Genomic DNA, 18,457 nt, shown 5'->3' with positions numbered 1-18,457 from the left:
ATGCCTGTGTCACACACAGTGGCTTAACCCACTGTGCACGGTGCTGGCCCATATAGGACATTCTTGCAAAACACAAACTTGTAGTGGTTCCCAGAGGTTGGGAGGGGAGGAGGGCAGCCAGAGCGTGGCTGAGGAGTGTGCGGGTGATGGAGCTGGCTGTGTGTGGCAGCTGCTGGTTACAGCCCAGACAAGCCTAAAGCGACGGAGGTGACTATCTTGTGCTGGGATTTTTCTTCTATCTCGTCGTGTGGGGAGGCTATCGGCCTCACTGCTGGGAGAGCCGGGTCAGGGCCCACCTCCACTCCTGCTGGTGTGGCCCCGGGAGGCAGCACTGACAGCTGCACTACCTGGATTCTGCCACTCCCACGGGAGACCTGGATGCACTTCCTGGCTCCTGGCCTCAGCCCTGGCCCAGCTCCGGCCGTCCAGGCCCTCGTCTGCCTGGCAAGTACACAAAGGATCTCTAAGACATAGAAGGCAGGTGCCCGTGCTGCAGCAGCCCCGCCCAGGGCAACACTGGGGTCCCCAGCAGCAGCACGTGACCTCAGGTGGCTGATCTCCCATCAGCCTGCCGGCTCCTCCCAAGCTCAGGGCACAGAGGGCTCCGCTCAGCGCCCCAGGGAGAGCCGTGTTCCTGGAGGGAACTCAGGGTCACAGACACCCGTGGGTCGGCCTGACCAGTGCCTGGGTGGGGTGGCCCGAGGGCGGGCAGCGGCCCCTGCTGCTCTGGTTGTCCCCATTTTGTGACTCTGGGAGGATGAGGACAGCGCAGCACGGCCATGCCGGGATGACCCCTGGGACGGCAGGGCCCCTATCTCCCCTGGACCCAGTGGAGAGACTGCGGCCAACGCCCCTGGAAGGCCCAGCAAGAGTGGTAGCCCCTCACCCGCCTCCCCCACCAGGCCCTGACCTCCCTCTGTCATTGCTCCAGATAAGAGACCCCACCCCCACAGCCCCTTCTGCTCCTCCCCTCTTCCCAGAAGAGCCAGGGCCTGGCTGGACTCTGCTCCCCGTATATAAGGGAGCCTGCGGGCTGAGCACCACCACACCCAGTGCTCAGCACCTCCAGCCCCTGTGCAGCAGCCCAGCCCCGGCCTCACCATGTCTCTGACCAAGAGCGAGAGGACCATCATCATGTCCCTCTGGGACAAGGTCTCCTCCCAGTCTGAGGCCATCGGCACTGAGGCCCTGGAGAGGTAGGTGCCCCATGGGTCCAGACCAGGGACGGGGAGAGGTCAGGAGGAGGGACGGTGACGCAGTGGCCAGTCTTCCTGCTCACAGCCTCCACCAGCAGCTGGGGACTGAGTGACAGGAACAGGGGAGCAGGGGCTGGGCTGGGCCGCAGTCCCTGTCTGAAATGCCCGTGTGCGCTCCCTGTGGACTGCACGCTGGGTTTTGCCTTGCAAACACTGCGTGAAAGTGGGCTTCTCCTGACTGCTGGGTGTGGGGCGCCTGCCCCCAGGCTCTTCCTCAGCGTCCCGCAGACCAAGACCTACTTCCCGCACTTCGACCTGCGCCCGGGCTCCGCGCAGCTGCGCACTCACGGCGCCAAGGTGGCGGCCGCGCTGGACGACGCGGTCAAGAACATGGACAACTTGGATAGCGCGCTGTCCCCACTAAGAGACCTGCTCGCCTACAAGCTGCGCATTGACCCGGTCAACTTCAGGGTGAGCGCAGAGCACGGGCGACTGGGTGGGACGGGGCCTTGTGGGCAGGGCTGGGCGCGAGGTCCGGGCCGGGGTGGGGTCCTGGATCCGGGGAGGCCCTTGGTGTCTACCTCTCCGCCCTCTGCTGACCGCCCCCTGGCGCACAGCTCCTGTCCCACTGCCTGCAGGTCACCCTGGCCAGGAACCTGCCCAGAGACTTCACCGCCGAGGCCCAAGCTGCCTGGGACAAGTTCCTGGGCCGAATGTCTGACGTCGAGACCGCTAAGTAGTCCTGAGCGTGGCTCCGCACCCCTGGACAGCCGGACACCCCTCCCGTGTCCCTGACCCGCCCGGGCACCCCTTCTACTCCCCAATAAACTCATGCGGAAGGATGAGCTGTGTCCCGCTTTCCTTGTGCCAGGGAAAAGGGGCAGAAGCTGTGCCCAGCGGGCCGGGTCGGTGTCCGCAGTGCGGGCCGACTCCCGCGACCCTAGCGGCTGCACTGGGGATCCAGCCGCTCCCTCCATCCCGGGGAGCATCCCCAGGTCCCTCGGAGAGTTCGAGCGGCACAGGCGCTCTGAGTCCCGCAGGCTGAAGGCTGGGCACTCCTTTGGCACAGGCCGGTCGTTGATCTGATAAGGTCATGCAGGGCGGTGGCGCCGGCGCCGGCCAGGTACAATAAGCGCACCCGCCACATCCGGGTCCCGCTCCAGATCTCTGGCCAGGATCACACATCCGGGAGGTGCTGGGGCACAGTGGGTCCTGCGGGGTTACAGACCCTCAGCGAGGCCAGAGCAGGAACTCAGTTCAGGAGCAGGGAAGAGCTGTCACGGAGCCTCACGGCTGCCTGCAGGTGCTCCTCCCAGGAGCTACAACGGGAGCAGGGGCCTGGCTTCATTCACCCCGAGGCACTCCCTGTGGTCCGTGTCGTTCCTGGGTCTTTTACTTTAAACATGCTAATATACCTCGTGATGTGACAGAGTCTAGACATTACGGGTTTTTTAAAGGAGATTTATTTATTTGAAAGGCAGAGTTACAGAGAAAGAGGCAGAGACAGAGAACAAGAGATCTTCCATCTGCTGGATGGCTCCTCAAATGGCCACAGTGGCCAGGGCTGGGCCAGACCACAGTCAGGCGCCAGGAGCTTCTTCCAGACCTCCCCATGGGTGCAGGGGCCCAAGCACCCAGGCGTCTCCCACTGCAGTCCCAGGAGCATCGGCAGGGCGCTGGGTCAGAAGTGGAGCCCCCGGGGCCTGAACTGCTGCCCACACGGGACTTGGGCTCCACAGGCAGCATCTTTCCCCGCTACGCCACTACTCCACCCTTAGCCTGAGTCCTAACCGCCTAGCCACACACGGGCCCGAAGGCATGTTGAGGGCAAGCTGAAGGTGGTGCCATGCAGCCTCGTGCCCCCCCTCGGCCCTGTCCAGGGGCCCCTCCCCCAATCCGAGTCTCCCCAGGCCCCAGTAAGGAGCTAGGGTACTGGGGCTCCCAGTCTTGGAAACAACTAACACAGTGAGGAGATCCTGGAAGACAGCTCCTGGCTGAGGATCCCAGACTGTGCCGGGGCCGCCAGGCAGATGGCACCCAGCCCTGAAGAGGGGTCCTGGGGCTGGGGTCTTGAGCCTGTTGTGCAGAGCTGCCCCTCCCCCACATACTGAGATCCTGTTCCCAGAGCTGTGAGGGAGGGGCTTAGAGAACTGACCCCACGTTACCTGCAGATATGGGTAAGCTGGACCGGGGAGTTCCCCTGCCTTCTGCCCCCTGCACCCCCCATCCCCGCAGCCCACCCCTGGTCTTTGAATAAAGTCTGAGTGAGTGGCCGACAGTGTCCGTGGAGTCTGTGACCTGAGGTGCAGGGCCGGCCTGGGGACACGTCCGTGCACGTGCCGAGGCCCCTGTGCAGCTGCAGGGGACAGGAGTGGGCAACTGGCTGGTTCCTTCCTTCCTGCTTGCAAGTCCACAAGGGGCTGCTGAAAGAATCCCCCCCCCCGACACATGCACACACTCGTGCCACTCGGCTGCCTCCAGCCTGGGTCCCCGGCTCCCCCAGGATCTCGGGGGGGCACTGGCTCTCCCTCAGCCTCCAAACGTACCCACCCACCCACCCACCCACCCACCCACGGTGCAGACAAAACCGGAGGTCGAGTGCAGGCTGCAGATCCCAGCAGCACCCGGGGACGCTCACTCCTAAGACCCTTAGGTCGCGCTTGGGGCCAGTGAGGCCCGGTGCCCACGCGGCCACCCTGGGGCTGGCACCCCTGCACTGAGGCAGCGGGGGCCCGGGGTGGACAGTGCCCGCGGCAGGCTTCCTTCCTGAAGAGGGAGGTTTGCCGTGCCATCCAGCCCCTGGCTAACACCAGTGTCCTCTCACGCCCAGTCTGGGGCTCCTCCTTGGAGGACACCGTGGCAGCCCCTTGGGCACCTCGGGGGCAGTGGGAGCCGTGGGAAGGGGCGTCTTCGCTCCTTGAGAGGAAGGGAGACAGGTGAGGGTGGGGCGGGACAGGTGCACCTGAGCAGGTGAGTGGGCAGACTGTGGTGCCGCCGTAGCCAGGAATGGTGGGGCACCGCCGTAGCCGGGAATGGTGGGGCACCGCCGTAGCCGGGAATGGTGGGGCACGGCTGAACCTGCAACACTGCCTGCTGAGGAGCAGCCGGGCGCAGGAGCCCACCCACTGGGGTGGAGACCCCGCTTCTCCAACCAGACGCCCAGCTCCGTGCAGCTCAGGTTGGGGAGCAGTGGTCATCGATGACCAGGCTGGAGACTCGGCTTCTTAGCCGCTGGCTTGCTTCCTCTGCTCCCGCCTGGGTTTTGTGGTCAGTCAGCAGAAGGGCGGGGGGGGGGGCTCCAGTGCCCAGGTCTGTGGGAGGGGTGGAGGCACTGTGAGGGGACCACTTGGGGGTGCGGCTGGCAGGGCGTGACCCCATGTGCTCTGTGGGTCTCCTGGAGTTCCATTCAGGGACGTGGCCCCCACAAGTGCCAGGGCTCAGCAGTGGGAGACACACTGCCCGGAGGCGGCACACCCACATTAGGTGGACCACAGACGCCAGTCCTCTGCTGGCCCCGGCTGTGTCCGGCTTCCCCTGACCCCCGCGTGCCCTCTCGGGTCCAGGGCCACCTCTGCAGCAAGCAGAGGCGCTCACTTGCCTGGAATCACGGCAGGCCAGTCCTGCTTGGTTTAACCCAGAGTGGACACTGATAAGTGTCATAAGTAGAAAGTATAGCTAATTGGCGTCATGGGTATACAGCTGCTATTTAGTAGGTTAGGAATTTGTGTGTGTGGCTGTCTCTGTAATTACAATTACAACCTCAGTGCCTTAAGTCATCAAAACTCAGCTTATAATGTCTGTGTGCATCTTGTTTCATAATTGGATAATGAATCTATATTCAAATTAATGTAACATTGATTTCTGTCCAAGAAAAATAAATGCAAGCATTTAAAAAATCTATGACTTTTTTTTAAAAGTCCACATGTTGAATAATCCCATTTATTAAACACACACACACACACACACAACAAGCAAATCCGTGGAAACAGAGAGGAGGTTGGTGGGCTGGAGGAGGGGCTGGAGGCACTGCCCCGGCAGTTTGGGAGTAGAGGTGGGGAGGGTCGCACGCGCTGGCTTGACAGCTCAGTGTGGGAGCTGCAAGGCTCGGCTAGGCACTCAGCAGGTGCAGGTGTTGGCCGCCCGCAACGGAACTCCTGCTGCGAGCCACCCCGACCGACCGCGCGGCGGCCCAGCCCGGGAGTCGCTGTCACCATCTCGCGCAGCGCCCGCGCTCTGCCGGGGTTCCGCGTCCTGTCCAGGTCTCCCTCTGCGCGTGTGCATAACATGTGTCTCCGCTGAATGTTTCAAATGTGTGTTTTGCTGAAAGGCCTGGGGTTCAGAGCGAGCCCGAAAGTGGCGGACCGAGACTGCGTGCGTGCGCGGGCCTCCGGGTGCGCGCGGCGGCGCCGCGGGGCGGGACGGGCCTGCGCCACGCCCCCAGAGGCCCGCGGGGACCCGGCCCGCCGCGCCCGCCGCGCCCGCCGCTGCCCGCCGCGCCCGCCGCTGCCCGCCGCTGCCCGCCGCTGCGGGATGGCGCTGTCGGCGGCGGAGCGGGCGCTGCTGCGCGCCCTGTGGAAGAAGCTGGGGAGCAACGTGGGCGTCTACGCGACCGAGGCCCTGGAGAGGTGCGCACCGGGAGGGCGCCCCCGGCCCGCCGCGCCCCGCGCCCGCGGGGCCCCCACACGCACCACATCCCCCTCCTCCCGCAGAACCTTGGAGGCCTTCCCGCGCACCAAGATCTACTTCTCCCACATGGACCTGAGCCCGGGCTCCGCCCAGGTCAGAGCCCACGGCCGCAAGGTGGCCGACGCGCTGACCCTCGCCGCAGACCACCTGGACGACCTGCCCGGCGCCCTGTCCGCTCTGAGCGACCTGCACGTGCGCACGCTGCGCGTGGACCCCCACCACTTCGGGGTGAGCGCCGGGACTTCGCCGGGGAGGGGGCTCCCCTAGGCGGGGTGGGGGAGGAGAATCGATGGACCGCGAGCGGGAACGACCCCTCCCTGCAGCTGCTGGGCCACTGTCTGCTGGTGACCCTCGCCCGGCACTACCCTGGAGACTTCGGCCCCGCCATGCACGCCTCGGTGGACAAATTCCTGCACCACGTGATCTCGGCGCTGACCTCCAAGTACCGCTGAATGGAGGTGGGAGGTCGTGGGACGCCCCGCCCCCCGCGACCCCGTCGTGTTGGAGTAAAGCCCCGAGGCAGCAGCCTGAACCGAGTGCTCCCTGGGGATGCGTGTGTGGGGATGGCCTCGGGTCCGCAAACCAAGGGGCTGGCGGGTTTGGGGCACCAGGTCCCAAATTCCAATTCCTTGGCCTTGGCCAGGAGGGTGGCAGGCGGGAGGTGGTCGGGGGGCTGTTGATGCCCAGTCCAGGCCCTTCGCAGTACTGCTCGCTTAGTCCTCCTGGACTCCGCTCAAACCCAGCTGCACAGGCCTGGTCCCAGGCCGAGGCCCTTCTGTCTCCCGGGGCGGAGTCCGGCCTAGGCCCTGGCAGCCGCACAGCGGACAATCGGGGAAGGGAGCCCCCTGCTGCCCAGCGCAGGAACCGGGCCCTGGACGTCGGAGGTCCGTGGCGAGACAGGACCCCTGGACCAGCCTTGCAGCCCACGGGGCTGGCGGGACCCCACCCCTCCCTGGAAAGCCAGAGCTGCCCTCGCCCAGGATTTTGCCTCAGATGTGCAGTCACGGCCACTGCAGAAACTCCACCTTCTGACCTACTTCTTCGAGGTCCACGTGACACTCGGCAAACTCACTCCTGCACGGCAGTACCGCTCGGCAGAAGCAGCCACATGGAGACACACAGCATTCTTTTGAGAGGGTTGATTTGAGAGGCAGAGTGACGAGGGGTGGGGTGGGGGAAGGTCTTCCACCGCTGGTTCACTCCCCAGACCTGCGATGTCCGAGGCCAGGAACCTGGAGCTCCATCCGGGTCTCCGACCGCATCTGCCCTCCCCGGCACCTGGATCAGAAGTGCACAGGAGCTGGGACTTGAGCCAGGCACTGCTACGTGGGACAAGGATGTCTGTAAACTGTGGTTTCTGGGGCGCCTGCGAGGTGTTCCCAGGAGAGAAGCGAGCTCAGGGGAAGATCCGCCGGCGTGGGTGTCGGGCCTAGCAGCCGAGATGCCCAGGCTGTGCCAGGACTTGATGCCTGGCTCCTGCGGACTCTGGGGGGTGACAGTCACTTCAAGCACCTGGGCCCCTGCCACCCATGTGGGAGCCCTGCATTTCCAGTCTGGGCTCCTGGCGTTGGCTTGGCCCGGCCACCGCCACTGCGGGCACCGGCAGTGAGCCAGATGGAAGGTCGTCCCTTTCACATAAATATTTGTGTAGTTTGGTGCGGTTTAGTGTATTTGCAGTGCTGGGTGCCCTGGCTCACCACGTTCTGGAACTTTTCTTCTTTAAAGATTTGTCCATTTGTAAGCAGCTGGGACTGGGCCAGGCTGAAGCCAGGAGCCTCCGGCATTCGTGGCAGGGGCCCAGCTGCTGCCTCCCCAGGGGCGTTAGTGGGACGCTGGGTTGGGAACTGAGCAGCTGGGCCTCAAACCAACACTGACACGAGCTTAACCCGCGGAGCCCCATCGGGGCACCGAGACCGCAACTTCTAGAGGACCACAATGCTGACGACGGTGCTTTGTCTGCCAAGACGCCCATGCAGTGTGGGGCAGGTGTTTAGCTCAGCTGTTAGGGAGCTCCTCGCTCCGGCTTCTCGCGCATGTAGTGCCGGCTCAAGTCGTTGGGTTCCTGCCCCGCACATGGGAGACCCGCACTCAACTCCTGTCTCCCAGAGAGAAGTTAACTACTGGAGGAGGGCTCTCCATTTACCTCCGAAACAATAAATTTAAAAACTATTTTTAAAGATTTATATGAAAGGCAGAGTTTCAGGGAGAGACAGAGACTGAGTGAGATCTTCCATCTGATGTTTCACTCCACTAACGGCAGCGATAGCAGGAGCAGGGTGGATCCGCAGCTGGGAGCCAGGAGCCGGGAACTTCCTCCACGTCTCCCAGTGGGTGCAGGGGCCCAAGCACCCAGGCGTCTCCCACTGCAGTCCCAGGAGCATCAGCAGGGCGCTGGGTCAGAAGTGGAGCCCCCGGGGCCTGAACTGCTGCCCACACGGGACTTGGGCTCCACAGGCAGCATCTTTCCCCGCTACGCCACTACTCCACCCTTAGCCTGAGTCCTAACAGCCTAGCCACACACGGGCCTGAAGGCATGTTGAGGGCAAGCTGAAGGCGGTGCCATGCAGCCTCGTGCTCCCCCTCCCAGCCCTGTCCAGGGGCCCCTCCCCCAATCCGAGTCTCCCCAGGCCCCAGTAAGGAGCTAGGGTACTGGGGCTCCCAGTCTTGGAAACAACTAACACAGTGAGGAGATCCTGGAAGACAGCTCCTGGCTGAGGATCCCAGACTGTGCCGGGGCCGCCAGGCAGATGGCACCCAGCCCTGAAGAGGGGTCCTGGGGCTGGGGTCTTGAGCCTGTTGTGCAGAGCTGCCCCTCCCCCACATACTGAGATCCTGTTCCCAGAGCTGTGAGGGAGGGGCTTAGAGAACTGACCCCACGTTACCTGCAGATATGGGTAAGCTGGGGTCGGGGAGTTCCCCTGCCCCCTGTCCCCTCCCGCATCCCCACTCTGCACCCCACCCCTGGTCTTTGAATAAAGCTTGAAAGTCAGTGGAGTCTCTGTGTCCCTGAGGTGGGGGAGATGGGCTGGAGGACTCCACGGGCACACACTGACCCCCTCTGCAGAAGCTGTGGGGCAGGAGTGGGCAGGGGAGGAGGCCCCAGATTCCTCAGGGGGAAAGGTGTCCGGGGCCAGCACCCTCCTTTGAAATATGGCCAACTACATCACACCCACCAAACAGAAGCAGGCTGTCCTACACAGAGGCAGCCACCAGAAATCCTCTCTCACTGACACCCATCCCCTGGAACCAGGGCCCCGGGTTGGAGAGTTCGTGTCGGGGGCTCACCTCCCCTCCTCTGTTGCACAGCCCCAGAGCCAGGCCCTGGGCAGGCCCCTGGTGCCCTGCTTCCTGAGTCCTGCAGGCTGGCCAGGAGCTCGCTGTGTGCCCAGGCCTCTGGCATCTCCCTCGTCCACGGCTGGCACCCCTGGAACTGGCCCCTGTCCTAGTGCAGACAGCCCAGACTCCGGCAGCTCTTGCACCACCCTCCTGGCTGAATGCCCTGGGAGCGCCATCAGGCGTCCAGCCTGGCCCAACTCCAGCACAAGCCTGGGCACCAGCCCTCGTAGCACTCTGGGCAGTGTCAGGCCCTGGCACCACTTTCTCTGCCATGGCCCCGGCTGAGCCGTTGGCAGCTCCCTCCCCACCACCAACTCCCCCTGCACAGCCCCATCCATCTTCACTCAATATACAAAAACACTGAAGAAATAACCAGGGGTGGGTGTTGGCACAGTGAGAAGTCACACCCACATCCCTGAGTGCCTGGGTCTGGGTCCTGGCTCCATGTGGGTCAGATCCATTTCTTGCACATGCACCCTGGGAAGGAGGGAGGTGATGACTCAAGGACTTGGGTTCCTGACAGGCTTGGAGACACTGGCTCCCGGCTTAGGCCAGCACAGCTGGAGCTGTTGCAGCTCTTTGGGAAGTGAACCAGTGGGTGGGAGTGCTACCTCCCTTACTCTCTTCTCTCTGCCTTTCAAATACAGAAACATCTTGAGAAGAGAGAGACAGAGACAGGATCAGGCGTTGTGTGGCCCTGATGAAGCACCCTTGGGAGGCCTGCATGTCGTACCAGAGTGCCCGTTGAAGCCCTGCTGCTTCCCTCCCTCAGCTCCCTGGGATGCAGTGGATGACGACCCCTGCACTTAGGGCCCTGCCACCCAGGTGCGACCCGGATGGAGTTCCTCCTGGTTTGCCCAGCTCAGCCCAGTGAAAGCATATGGGGAGTGAAGTAGCAGATGGGAGACCAATCCGAGGACTTCCCTATCTTTGTGTCTCTCTGCCTTTCAAATCAGTAAATAAATAAATAAGTCATTCAAAACAAAATTAGGCCGGATCCGCAGCTCAGTAGGCTAATCCTCGGCCTGCGGCGCCGGCACCCCGGGTTCTAGTCCCGGCTGGGGCACCGGATTCTGTCCGGTTGCTCCTCTTCCAGTCCAGCTCTCTGCCCTGGCCCGGGAGTGCAGTGGAGGATGGCCCAGGTCCTTGGGCCCTGCACCCGCATGGGAGACCAGGAGGAAGCACCTGGCTCCGGGCTTCGGATCAGCATGGTGTACCGGCCGCAGCAGCCATTGGAGGGTGAACCAATGGAAAAGGAATGAGCACAGCATGGGGTTGCTGTCATGGCACAGGGCCCTGTGGCTTAGCCGCCTGCACCTGGCATCAAACTGGAGTCCCTGGCACTCCACCTCTGACCCAGCTCCATGCTACCAGCCTGGGAAAAGCAGGGGACGGTGGCCCCAAGTGTTTGGGCCCTTGAACCCACCTGGGAGACCTGGGTGGAGCCCCTGCTCCTGGTTTCAGCCTGGGTCAGCTAAGGCCTTTGTGGCAGCAGAGCTGTGGGCCGGCAGATGGAGGAGCTCTCTCTTCTGTCTCTGCCTCTCTCTTGGAAGTCTTTCACTAAATCAATAAAATAATTTCAGCAAAACACTTGTACTAATATTCACCAGAAACGATAGAGCAGAGCAAATGAGCACACGCAAGGAGGCGTCCATGCTAGCAGAGGCACAGGGTAAGCCACAGGGACACACGGCGGCACGCCCGTCAGGACAGCCTGGAGGGACACGGTGGCACATTGCAGGCCGTGGCCCGTCCCTTCATGCCAACAGGGTGGGAACAGGGCAGCTTCCTAGGATGTCAGAGACACACGTGTCTACCCTGCTGGGAACCCTGCACAGAAGGAAGCCTGTGTTCCCACGGAGCCCACCCCGTGAATGTTCACAGCGGCTGTCTGGGCCATAGCAACCCAAATGTCCTCAAGGCGTGAAGGGACCACGTCCGGCCTTGCCCCAGAGAGGAGTCGAGTGCTGCCGCCCAGCCCCGCCCGGATGAGGGGAAGGAGGCATCTGCACAGACTGCACCGACGACTCCATGGACACGACGTTCCTTTTGGGATTTACTTATTGGAAAAGCTGAGTTGTAGAGACAGAGACATGGAGAGAGAAAGAGAGAGAGGGAGAGAGAGAGAGGGACAGAGAGAGAGAGGGACAGAGAGAGAGGGACAGAGAGAGATCTTCCATCCAGTGTTCACTCCACAAACGGCTTCGAAGGCTGGGACTGGGCCAGGCTGGAGCCAGGAGCCTGGACACCATCCTGTGTGGCACGGAGGTGGCAGGCACCCAGGCTCTGGGGCCATCTTCTGCTGCTTTCCCAGGCACATTAGGAGCGGGCTGGACTGGAAGAAGAGCAGCCCACCCTCCAACCGCTGCCCACATGGAATGCCTGTGTCACACACAGTGGCTTAACCCACTGTGCACGGTGCTGGCCCATACAGGACATTCTTGCAAAACACAAACTTGTAGTGGTTTCCAGAGGTTGGGAGGGGAGGAGGGCAGCCAGAGCGTGGCTGAGGAGTGTGCGGGTGATGGAGCTGGCTGTGTGTGGCAGCTGCTGGTTACAGCCCAGACAAGCCTAAAGCGACAGAGGTGACTATCTTGTGCTGGGATTTTTCTTCTATCTCGTCGTGTGGGGAGGCTATCGGCCTCACTGCTGGGAGAGCCGGGTCAGGGCCCACCTCCACTCCTGCTGGTGTGGCCCCGGGAGGCAGCACTGACAGCTGCACTACCTGGATTCTGCCACTCCCGCGGGAGACCTGGATGCACTTCCTGGCTCCTGGCCTCAGCCCTGGCCCAGCTCCGGCCGTGCAGGCCCTCGTCTGCCTGGCAAGTACACAAAGGATCTCGAAGACATAGAAGGCAGGTGCCCGTGCTGCAGCAGCCCCGCCCAGGGCAACACTGGGGTCCCCAGCAGCAGCACGTGACCTCAGGTGGCTGATCTCCCATCAGCCTGCCGGCTCCTCCCAAGCTCAGGGCACAGAGGGCTCCGCTCAGCGCCCCAGGGAGAGCCGTGTTCCTGGAGGGAACTCAGGGTCACAGACACCCGTGGGTCGGCCTGACCAGTGCCTGGGTGGGGTGGCCCGAGGGCGGGCAGCGGCCCCTGCTGCTCTGGTTGTCCCCATTTTGTGACTCTGGGAGGATGAGGACAGCGCAGCACGGCCATGCCGGGATGACCCCTGGGACGGCAGGGCCCCTATCTCCCCTGGACCCAGTGGAGAGACTGCGGCCAACGCCCCTGGAAGGCCCAGCAAGAGTGGTAGCCCCTCACCCGCCTCCCCCACCAGGCCCTGACCACCTCTGTCATGGTGCCCAATAACAGACCCCACCCCCACCGCCCCTTCTGCTCCTCCTCTCTTCCCAGAAGAGCCAGGGCCTGGCTGGACTCTGCTTCCCATATATAAGGGAGCCTGCGGACTGAGCACCACCACACCCAGTGCTCAGCACCTCCAGCCCCTGTGCAGCAGCCCAGCCCCGGCCTCACCATGTCTCTGACCAACAGCCAGAGGACCATCATCGTGTCCTCCTGGGACAAGGTCTCCTCCCAAGCTGAGGAAATATGTACCGATGCCCTGGAGAGGTAGGTGCCCCATGGGTCGCAGCCTGAGTGTCCAGACCAGGGACGGGGAGAGGTCAGGAGGAGGGACGGTGACGCAGTGGCCAGTCTTCCTGCTCACGGCCTCCACCAGCAGCTGGGGACTGAGTGGCAGGAACAGGGGAGCAGGGGCTGGGCTGGGCCGCACTCCCTGTCTGAAATGCCCGTGTGCGCTCCCTGTGGACTGCACGCTGGGTTTTGCCTTGCAAACACTGCGTGAAAGTGGGCTTCTCCTGACTGCTGGGTGTGGGGCGCCCACCCCCAGGCTCTTCCTCAGCTTCCCGCAGACCAAGACCTACTTCCCGCACTTCGACCTGCGCCCGGGCTCCGCGCAGCTGCGCGCTCACGGCGCCAAGGTGGCGGCCGCACTGGACAAAGCGGTCAAGAACATCGACAACTTGGCCGGCGCGCTGTCCAAGCTGAGCGAGCTGCACGCCTACGTGTTGCGTGTGGACCCGGTCAACTTCAGGGTGAGTGCAGATGGCGGGCGACTGGGTGGGACGGGGCCGGGTGGGCAGGGCTGGGCGCGAGGTCCTGCCTGGGGTAGGAGTTGGGGTCCGGAGCGGCCCGCGGCGGCCACCCCTGCCTGTCCCTGACCGCCCCCTGCCGCACAGCTCCTGTCCCACTGCCTGATGGTCTCCCTGGCCCTGCACCTGCCCGCGGACTTCACCGCCGAGACCCACGCCGCCTGGGACAAGTTCCTGTGGCTAGTGTCCGCCATCCTGACTGAGAAGTACCGCTGAGAGCGCTCCGCACCCCTGGACACCCCCGCCCCATACCTCTGAACCCCCCGGGCCCTCCCTCCACTCCCCAATAAACTCATGTGGACGGACGTGCTGTGTCCTGTATTCCTTGTGCTGGGGGGAAGGGGGCAGAAGCTGTGCCCAGGGGGCTGGGTGGGTGTCCCCAGTGAGCCTTCCATGCACTGAGTCAGGAGCCTGGCACCCTGTCACCCGTGACCCCAGTGTCTGAACTGGGTTCCAGCTGCTCCCGCCGTCCCAGGGGCATCTCCGAGACCTTGGATAGTGGGAGCAGCTCTGGAGCAGCTGTGGGGCAGGGTGGGCAGGGGAGGAGGCCCAGACTTCCTCAGGGGAAAAGGTGTCCTGGGGCCAGCACCCTCCTTTGAAATATGGCCAACTACATCACACCCACCAAACAGAAGCAGGCTGTCCTACACAGAGGCAGCCACCAGAAATCCTCTCTCACTGACACCCATCCCCTGGAACCAGGGCCCCGGGTTGGAGAGTTCGTGTTGGGGGCTCACCTCCCCTCCTCTGTTGCACAGCCCCAGAGCCAGGCCCTGGGCAGGCCCCTGGTGCCCTGCTTCCTGAGTCCTGCAGGCTGGCCAGGAGCTCGCTGTGTGCCCAGGCCTCTGGCATCTCCCTCGTCCACGGCTGGCACCCCTGGAACTGGCCCCTGTCCTAGTGCAGACAGCCCAGACTCCGGCAGCTCTTGCACCACCCTCCTGGCTGAATGCCCTGGGAGCGCCATCAGGCGTCCAGCCTGGCCCAACTCCAGCACAAGCCTGGGCACCAGCCCTCGTAGCACTCTGGGCAGTGTCAGGCCCTGGCACCACTTTCTCTGCCATGGCCCCGGCTGAGCCGTTGGCAGCTCCCTCCCCACCACCAACTCCCCCTGCACAGCCCCATCCATCTTCACTCAATATACAAAAACACTGAAGAAATAACCAGGGGTGGGTGTTGGCACAGTGAGAAGTCACACCCACATCCCTGAGTGCCTGGGTCTGGGTCCTGGCTCCATGTGGGTCAGATCCATTTCTTGCACATGCACCCTGGGAAGGAGGGAGGTGATGACTCAAGGACTTGGGTTCCTGACAGGCTTGGAGACACTGGCTCCCGGCTTAGGCCAGCACAGCTGGAGCTGTTGCAGCTCTTTGGGAAGTGAACCAGTGGGTGGGAGTGCTACCTCCCTTACTCTCTTCTCTCTGCCTTTCAAATACAGAAACATCTTGAGAAGAGAGAGACAGAGACAGGATCAGGCGTTGTGTGGCCCTGATGAAGCACCCTTGGGAGGCCTGCATGTCGTACCAGAGTGCCCGTTGAAGCCCTGCTGCTTCCCTCCCTCAGCTCCCTGGGATGCAGTGGATGACGACCCCTGCACTTAGGGCCCTGCCACCCAGGTGCGACCCGGATGGAGTTCCTCCTGGTTTGCCCAGCTCAGCCCAGTGAAAGCATATGGGGAGTGAAGTAGCAGATGGGAGACCAATCCGAGGACTTCCCTATCTTTGTGTCTCTCTGCCTTTCAAATCAGTAAATAAATAAATAAGTCATTCAAAACAAAATTAGGCCGGATCCGCAGCTCAGTAGGCTAATCCTCGGCCTGCGGCGCCGGCACCCCGGGTTCTAGTCCCGGCTGGGGCACCGGATTCTGTCCGGTTGCTCCTCTTCCAGTCCAGCTCTCTGCCCTGGCCCGGGAGTGCAGTGGAGGATGGCCCAGGTCCTTGGGCCCTGCACCCGCATGGGAGACCAGGAGGAAGCACCTGGCTCCGGGCTTCGGATCAGCATGGTGTACCGGCCGCAGCAGCCATTGGAGGGTGAACCAATGGAAAAGGAATGAGCACAGCATGGGGTTGCTGTCATGGCACAGGGCCCTGTGGCTTAGCCGCCTGCACCTGGCATCAAACTGGAGTCCCTGGCACTCCACCTCTGACCCAGCTCCATGCTACCAGCCTGGGAAAAGCAGGGGACGGTGGCCCCAAGTGTTTGGGCCCTTGAACCCACCTGGGAGACCTGGGTGGAGCCCCTGCTCCTGGCTTCAGCCTGGGTCAGCTAAGGCCTTTGTGGCAGCAGAGCTGTGGGCCGGCAGATGGAGGATCTCTCTCTTCTGTCTCTGCCTCTCTCTTGGAAGTCTTTCACTAAATCAATAAAATAATTTCAGCAAAACACTTGTACTAATATTCACCAGAAACGATAGAGCAGAGCAAATGAGCACACGCAAGGAGGCGTCCATGCTAGCAGAGGCACAGGGTAAGCCACAGGGACACACGGCGGCACGCCCGTCAGGACAGCCTGGAGGGACACGGTGGCACATTGCAGGCCGTGGCCCGTCCCTTCATGCCAACAGGGTGGGAACAGGGCAGCTTCCTAGGATGTCAGAGACACACGTGTCTACCCTGCTGGGAACCCTGCACAGAAGGAAGCCTGTGTTCCCACGGAGCCCACCCCGTGAATGTTCACAGCGGCTGTCTGGGCCATAGCAACCCAAATGTCCTCAAGGCGTGAAGGGACCACGTCCGGCCTTGCCCCAGAGAGGAGTCGAGTGCTGCCGCCCAGCCCCGCCCGGATGAAGGGGAAGGAGGCATCTGCACAGACTGCACCGACGACTCCATGGACACGACGTTCCTTTTGGGATTTACTTATTGGAAAAGCTGAGTTGTAGAGACAGAGACATGGAGAGAGAAAGAGAGAGAGGGAGAGAGAGAGAGGGACAGAGAGAGAGAGGGACAGAGAGAGAGGGACAGAGAGAGATCTTCCATCCACTATTCACTCCACAAACGGCTTCGAAGGCTGGGACTGGGCCAGGCTGAAGCCAGGAGACTGGACACCATCCTGTGTGGCACAGAGGTGGCAGGCACCCAGGCTCTGGGGCCATCTTCTGCTGCTTTCCCAGGCACATTAGGAGCGGGCTGGACTGGAAGAAGAGCAGCCCACCCTCCAACCGCTGCCCACATGGAATGCCTGTGTCACACACAGTGGCTTAACCCACTGTGCACGGTGCTGGCCCATATAGGACATTCTTGCAAAACACAAACTTGTAGTGGTTTCCAGAGGTTGGGAGGGGAGGAGGGCAGCCAGAGCGTGGCTGAGGAGTGTGCGGGTGATGGAGCTGGCTGTGTGTGGCAGCTGCTGGTTACAGCCCAGACAAGCCTAAAGCGACGGAGGTGACTATCTTGTGCTGGGATTTTTCTTCTATCTCGTCGTGTGGGGAGGCTATCGGCCTCACTGCTGGGAGAGCCGGGTCAGGGCCCACCTCCACTCCTGCTGGTGTGGCCCCGGGAGGCAGCACTGACAGCTGCACTACCTGGATTCTGCCACTCCCGCGGGAGACCTGGATGCACTTCCTGGCTCCTGGCCTCAGCCCTGGCCCAGCTCCTGCCGTGCAGGCCCTCGTCTGCCTGGCAAGTACACAAAGGATCTCGAAGACATAGAAGGCAGGTGCCCGTGCTGCAGCAGCCCCGCCCAGGGCAACACTGGGGTCCCCAGCAGCAGCACGTGACCTCAGGTGGCTGATCTCCCATCAGCCTGCCGGCTCCTCCCAAGCTCAGGGCACAGAGGGCTCCGCTCAGCGCCCCAGGGAGAGCCGTGTTCCTGGAGGGAACTCAGGGTCACAGACACCCGTGGGTCGGCCTGACCAGTGCCTGGGCGGGGTGGCCCGAGGGCGGGCAGCGGCCCCTGCTGCTCTGGTTGTCCCCATTTTGTGACTCTGGGAGGATGAGGACAGCGCAGCACGGCCATGCCGGGATGACCCCTGGGACGGCAGGGCCCCTATCTCCCCTGGACCCAGTGGAGAGACTGCGGCCAACGCCCCTGGAAGGCCCAGCAAGAGTGGTAGCCCCTCACCCGCCTCCCCCACCAGGCCCTGACCTCCCTCTGTCATTGCTCCAGATAAGAGACCCCACCCCCACCGCCCCTTCCCCTCTTCCCCTCTTCCCCTCTTCCCAGAAGAGCCAGGGCCTGGCTGGACTCTGCTCCCCGTATATAAGGGAGCCTGCGGGCTGAGCACCACCACACCCAGTGCTCAGCACCTCCAGCCCCTGTGCAGCAGCCCAGCCCCGGCCTCACCATGTCTCTGACCAAGAGCGAGAGGACCATCATCATGTCCCTCTGGGACAAGGTCTCCCCCCAGTCTGAGGCCATCGGCACTGAGGCCCTGGAGAGGTAGGTGCCCCATGGGTCACAGCCTGAGTGTCCAGACCAGGGACGGGGAGAGGTCAGGAGGAGGGACGGTGACGCAGTGGCCAGTCTTCCTGCTCACAGCCTCCACCAGCAGCTGGGGACTGAGTGGCAGGAACAGGGGAGCAGGGGCTGGGCTGGGCCGCAGTCCCTGTCTGAAATGCCCGTGTGCGCTCCCTGTGGACTGCACGCTGGGTTTTGCCTTGCAAACACTGCGTGAAAGTGGGCTTCTCCTGACTGCTGGGTGTGGGGTGCCCGCCCCCAGGCTCTTCCTCAGCTTCCCGCAGACCAAGACCTACTTCCCGCACTTCGACCTGCACGCGGGCTCCGCGCAGCTGCGCACTCACGGCGCCAAGGTGGCGGCCGCGCTGGACGACGCAGTCAAGAACATGGACAACTTGGATAGCGCGCTGTCCCCACTAAGAGACCTGCTCGCCTACAAGCTGCGCATTGACCCGGTCAACTTCAGGGTGAGCGCAGAGCACGGGCGACTGGGTGGGACGGGGCCTTGTGGGCAGGGCTGGGCGCGAGGTCCAGGCCGGGATCGGGGTTGGATTCGGGTAGGCTCTTGGTGTCCACCCCTCCGCCTGCTGCTGACCGCCCCCTGCCGCACAGCTCCTGTCCCACTGCCTGCAGGTCACCCTGGCCAGGAACCTGCCCAGAGACTTCACCGCCGAGGCCCAAGCTGCCTGGGACAAGTTCCTGGGCCGAATGTCTGACGTCAAGACCGCTAAGTAG

General features: G+C 63.0%; 3 protein-coding genes across 7 annotated transcripts; all 3 read left to right on the top strand.

The window, feature by feature from the left end:
- Positions 1-952: 952 nt before the first annotated feature.
- Positions 953-13,638, top strand: HBZ (hemoglobin subunit zeta). Of its 4 annotated transcripts, none has more exon segments than NM_001171414.2 (3): positions 953-1,196; positions 1,463-1,667; positions 13,421-13,638. In NM_001171414.2, coding segments are annotated over 3 exon segments (429 nt in total). In that variant the 5' UTR covers positions 953-1,101; the 3' UTR covers positions 13,550-13,638.
- On the top strand, positions 5,620-8,871 carry LOC127490060 (hemoglobin subunit theta-1). Of its 2 annotated transcripts, XM_070064326.2 has the most exons (3): positions 5,631-5,821; positions 5,906-6,110; positions 6,206-8,871. In XM_070064326.2, exons 1-3 carry the CDS (start codon positions 5,727-5,729, stop codon positions 6,332-6,334), a joined length of 429 nt encoding a protein of 142 aa, XP_069920427.1. In that variant the 5' UTR covers positions 5,631-5,726; the 3' UTR covers positions 6,335-8,871. The 2 variants fall into 2 exon arrangements, with proteins under 2 accessions (XP_089177901.1, XP_069920427.1); XM_089321775.1 differs by having other exon boundaries at positions 5,620-6,110.
- Positions 13,639-17,609: 3,971 nt separating the features above from the next.
- On the top strand, positions 17,610-18,457 carry LOC149120666 (hemoglobin subunit zeta-like). Its single transcript, XM_089320836.1, has 3 exons — positions 17,610-17,704; positions 17,985-18,189; positions 18,335-18,457. Exons 1-3 carry the CDS (start codon positions 17,610-17,612, stop codon positions 18,455-18,457), a joined length of 423 nt encoding a protein of 140 aa, XP_089176962.1.

The sequence above is a fragment of the Oryctolagus cuniculus genome, chromosome 19 (genome assembly GCF_051225735.1).
Source record: "Oryctolagus cuniculus isolate XC-2025 breed Fujian yellow rabbit chromosome 19, ASM5122573v1, whole genome shotgun sequence".
Lineage (NCBI taxonomy): Eukaryota > Metazoa > Chordata > Mammalia > Lagomorpha > Leporidae > Oryctolagus > Oryctolagus cuniculus.
This window is presented reverse-complemented; position numbering and strand designations above follow the sequence as displayed.

Bases quoted from the DNA above. Each gene is read 5' to 3' on its own strand.
- HBZ (XM_089320641.1), top strand. From the start codon at position 12,697: ATGTCTCTGACCAACAGCCAGAGGACCATCATCGTGTCCTCCTGGGAC. The intron at 12,792-13,071 runs GTAGGTGCCCCA...GCCCACCCCCAG, and splicing joins TGTACCGATGCCCTGGAGAG to GCTCTTCCTCAGCTTCCCGC. The intron at 13,277-13,420 runs GTGAGTGCAGAT...CCTGCCGCACAG, and splicing joins TGGACCCGGTCAACTTCAGG to CTCCTGTCCCACTGCCTGAT.
- LOC149120666 (XM_089320836.1), top strand. From the start codon at position 17,610: ATGTCTCTGACCAAGAGCGAGAGGACCATCATCATGTCCCTCTGGGAC. The intron at 17,705-17,984 runs GTAGGTGCCCCA...GCCCGCCCCCAG, and splicing joins GGCACTGAGGCCCTGGAGAG to GCTCTTCCTCAGCTTCCCGC. The intron at 18,190-18,334 runs GTGAGCGCAGAG...CCTGCCGCACAG, and splicing joins TTGACCCGGTCAACTTCAGG to CTCCTGTCCCACTGCCTGCA.
- LOC127490060 (XM_089321775.1), top strand. From the start codon at position 5,727: ATGGCGCTGTCGGCGGCGGAGCGGGCGCTGCTGCGCGCCCTGTGGAAG. The intron at 6,111-6,205 runs GTGAGCGCCGGG...CCCTCCCTGCAG, and splicing joins TGGACCCCCACCACTTCGGG to CTGCTGGGCCACTGTCTGCT.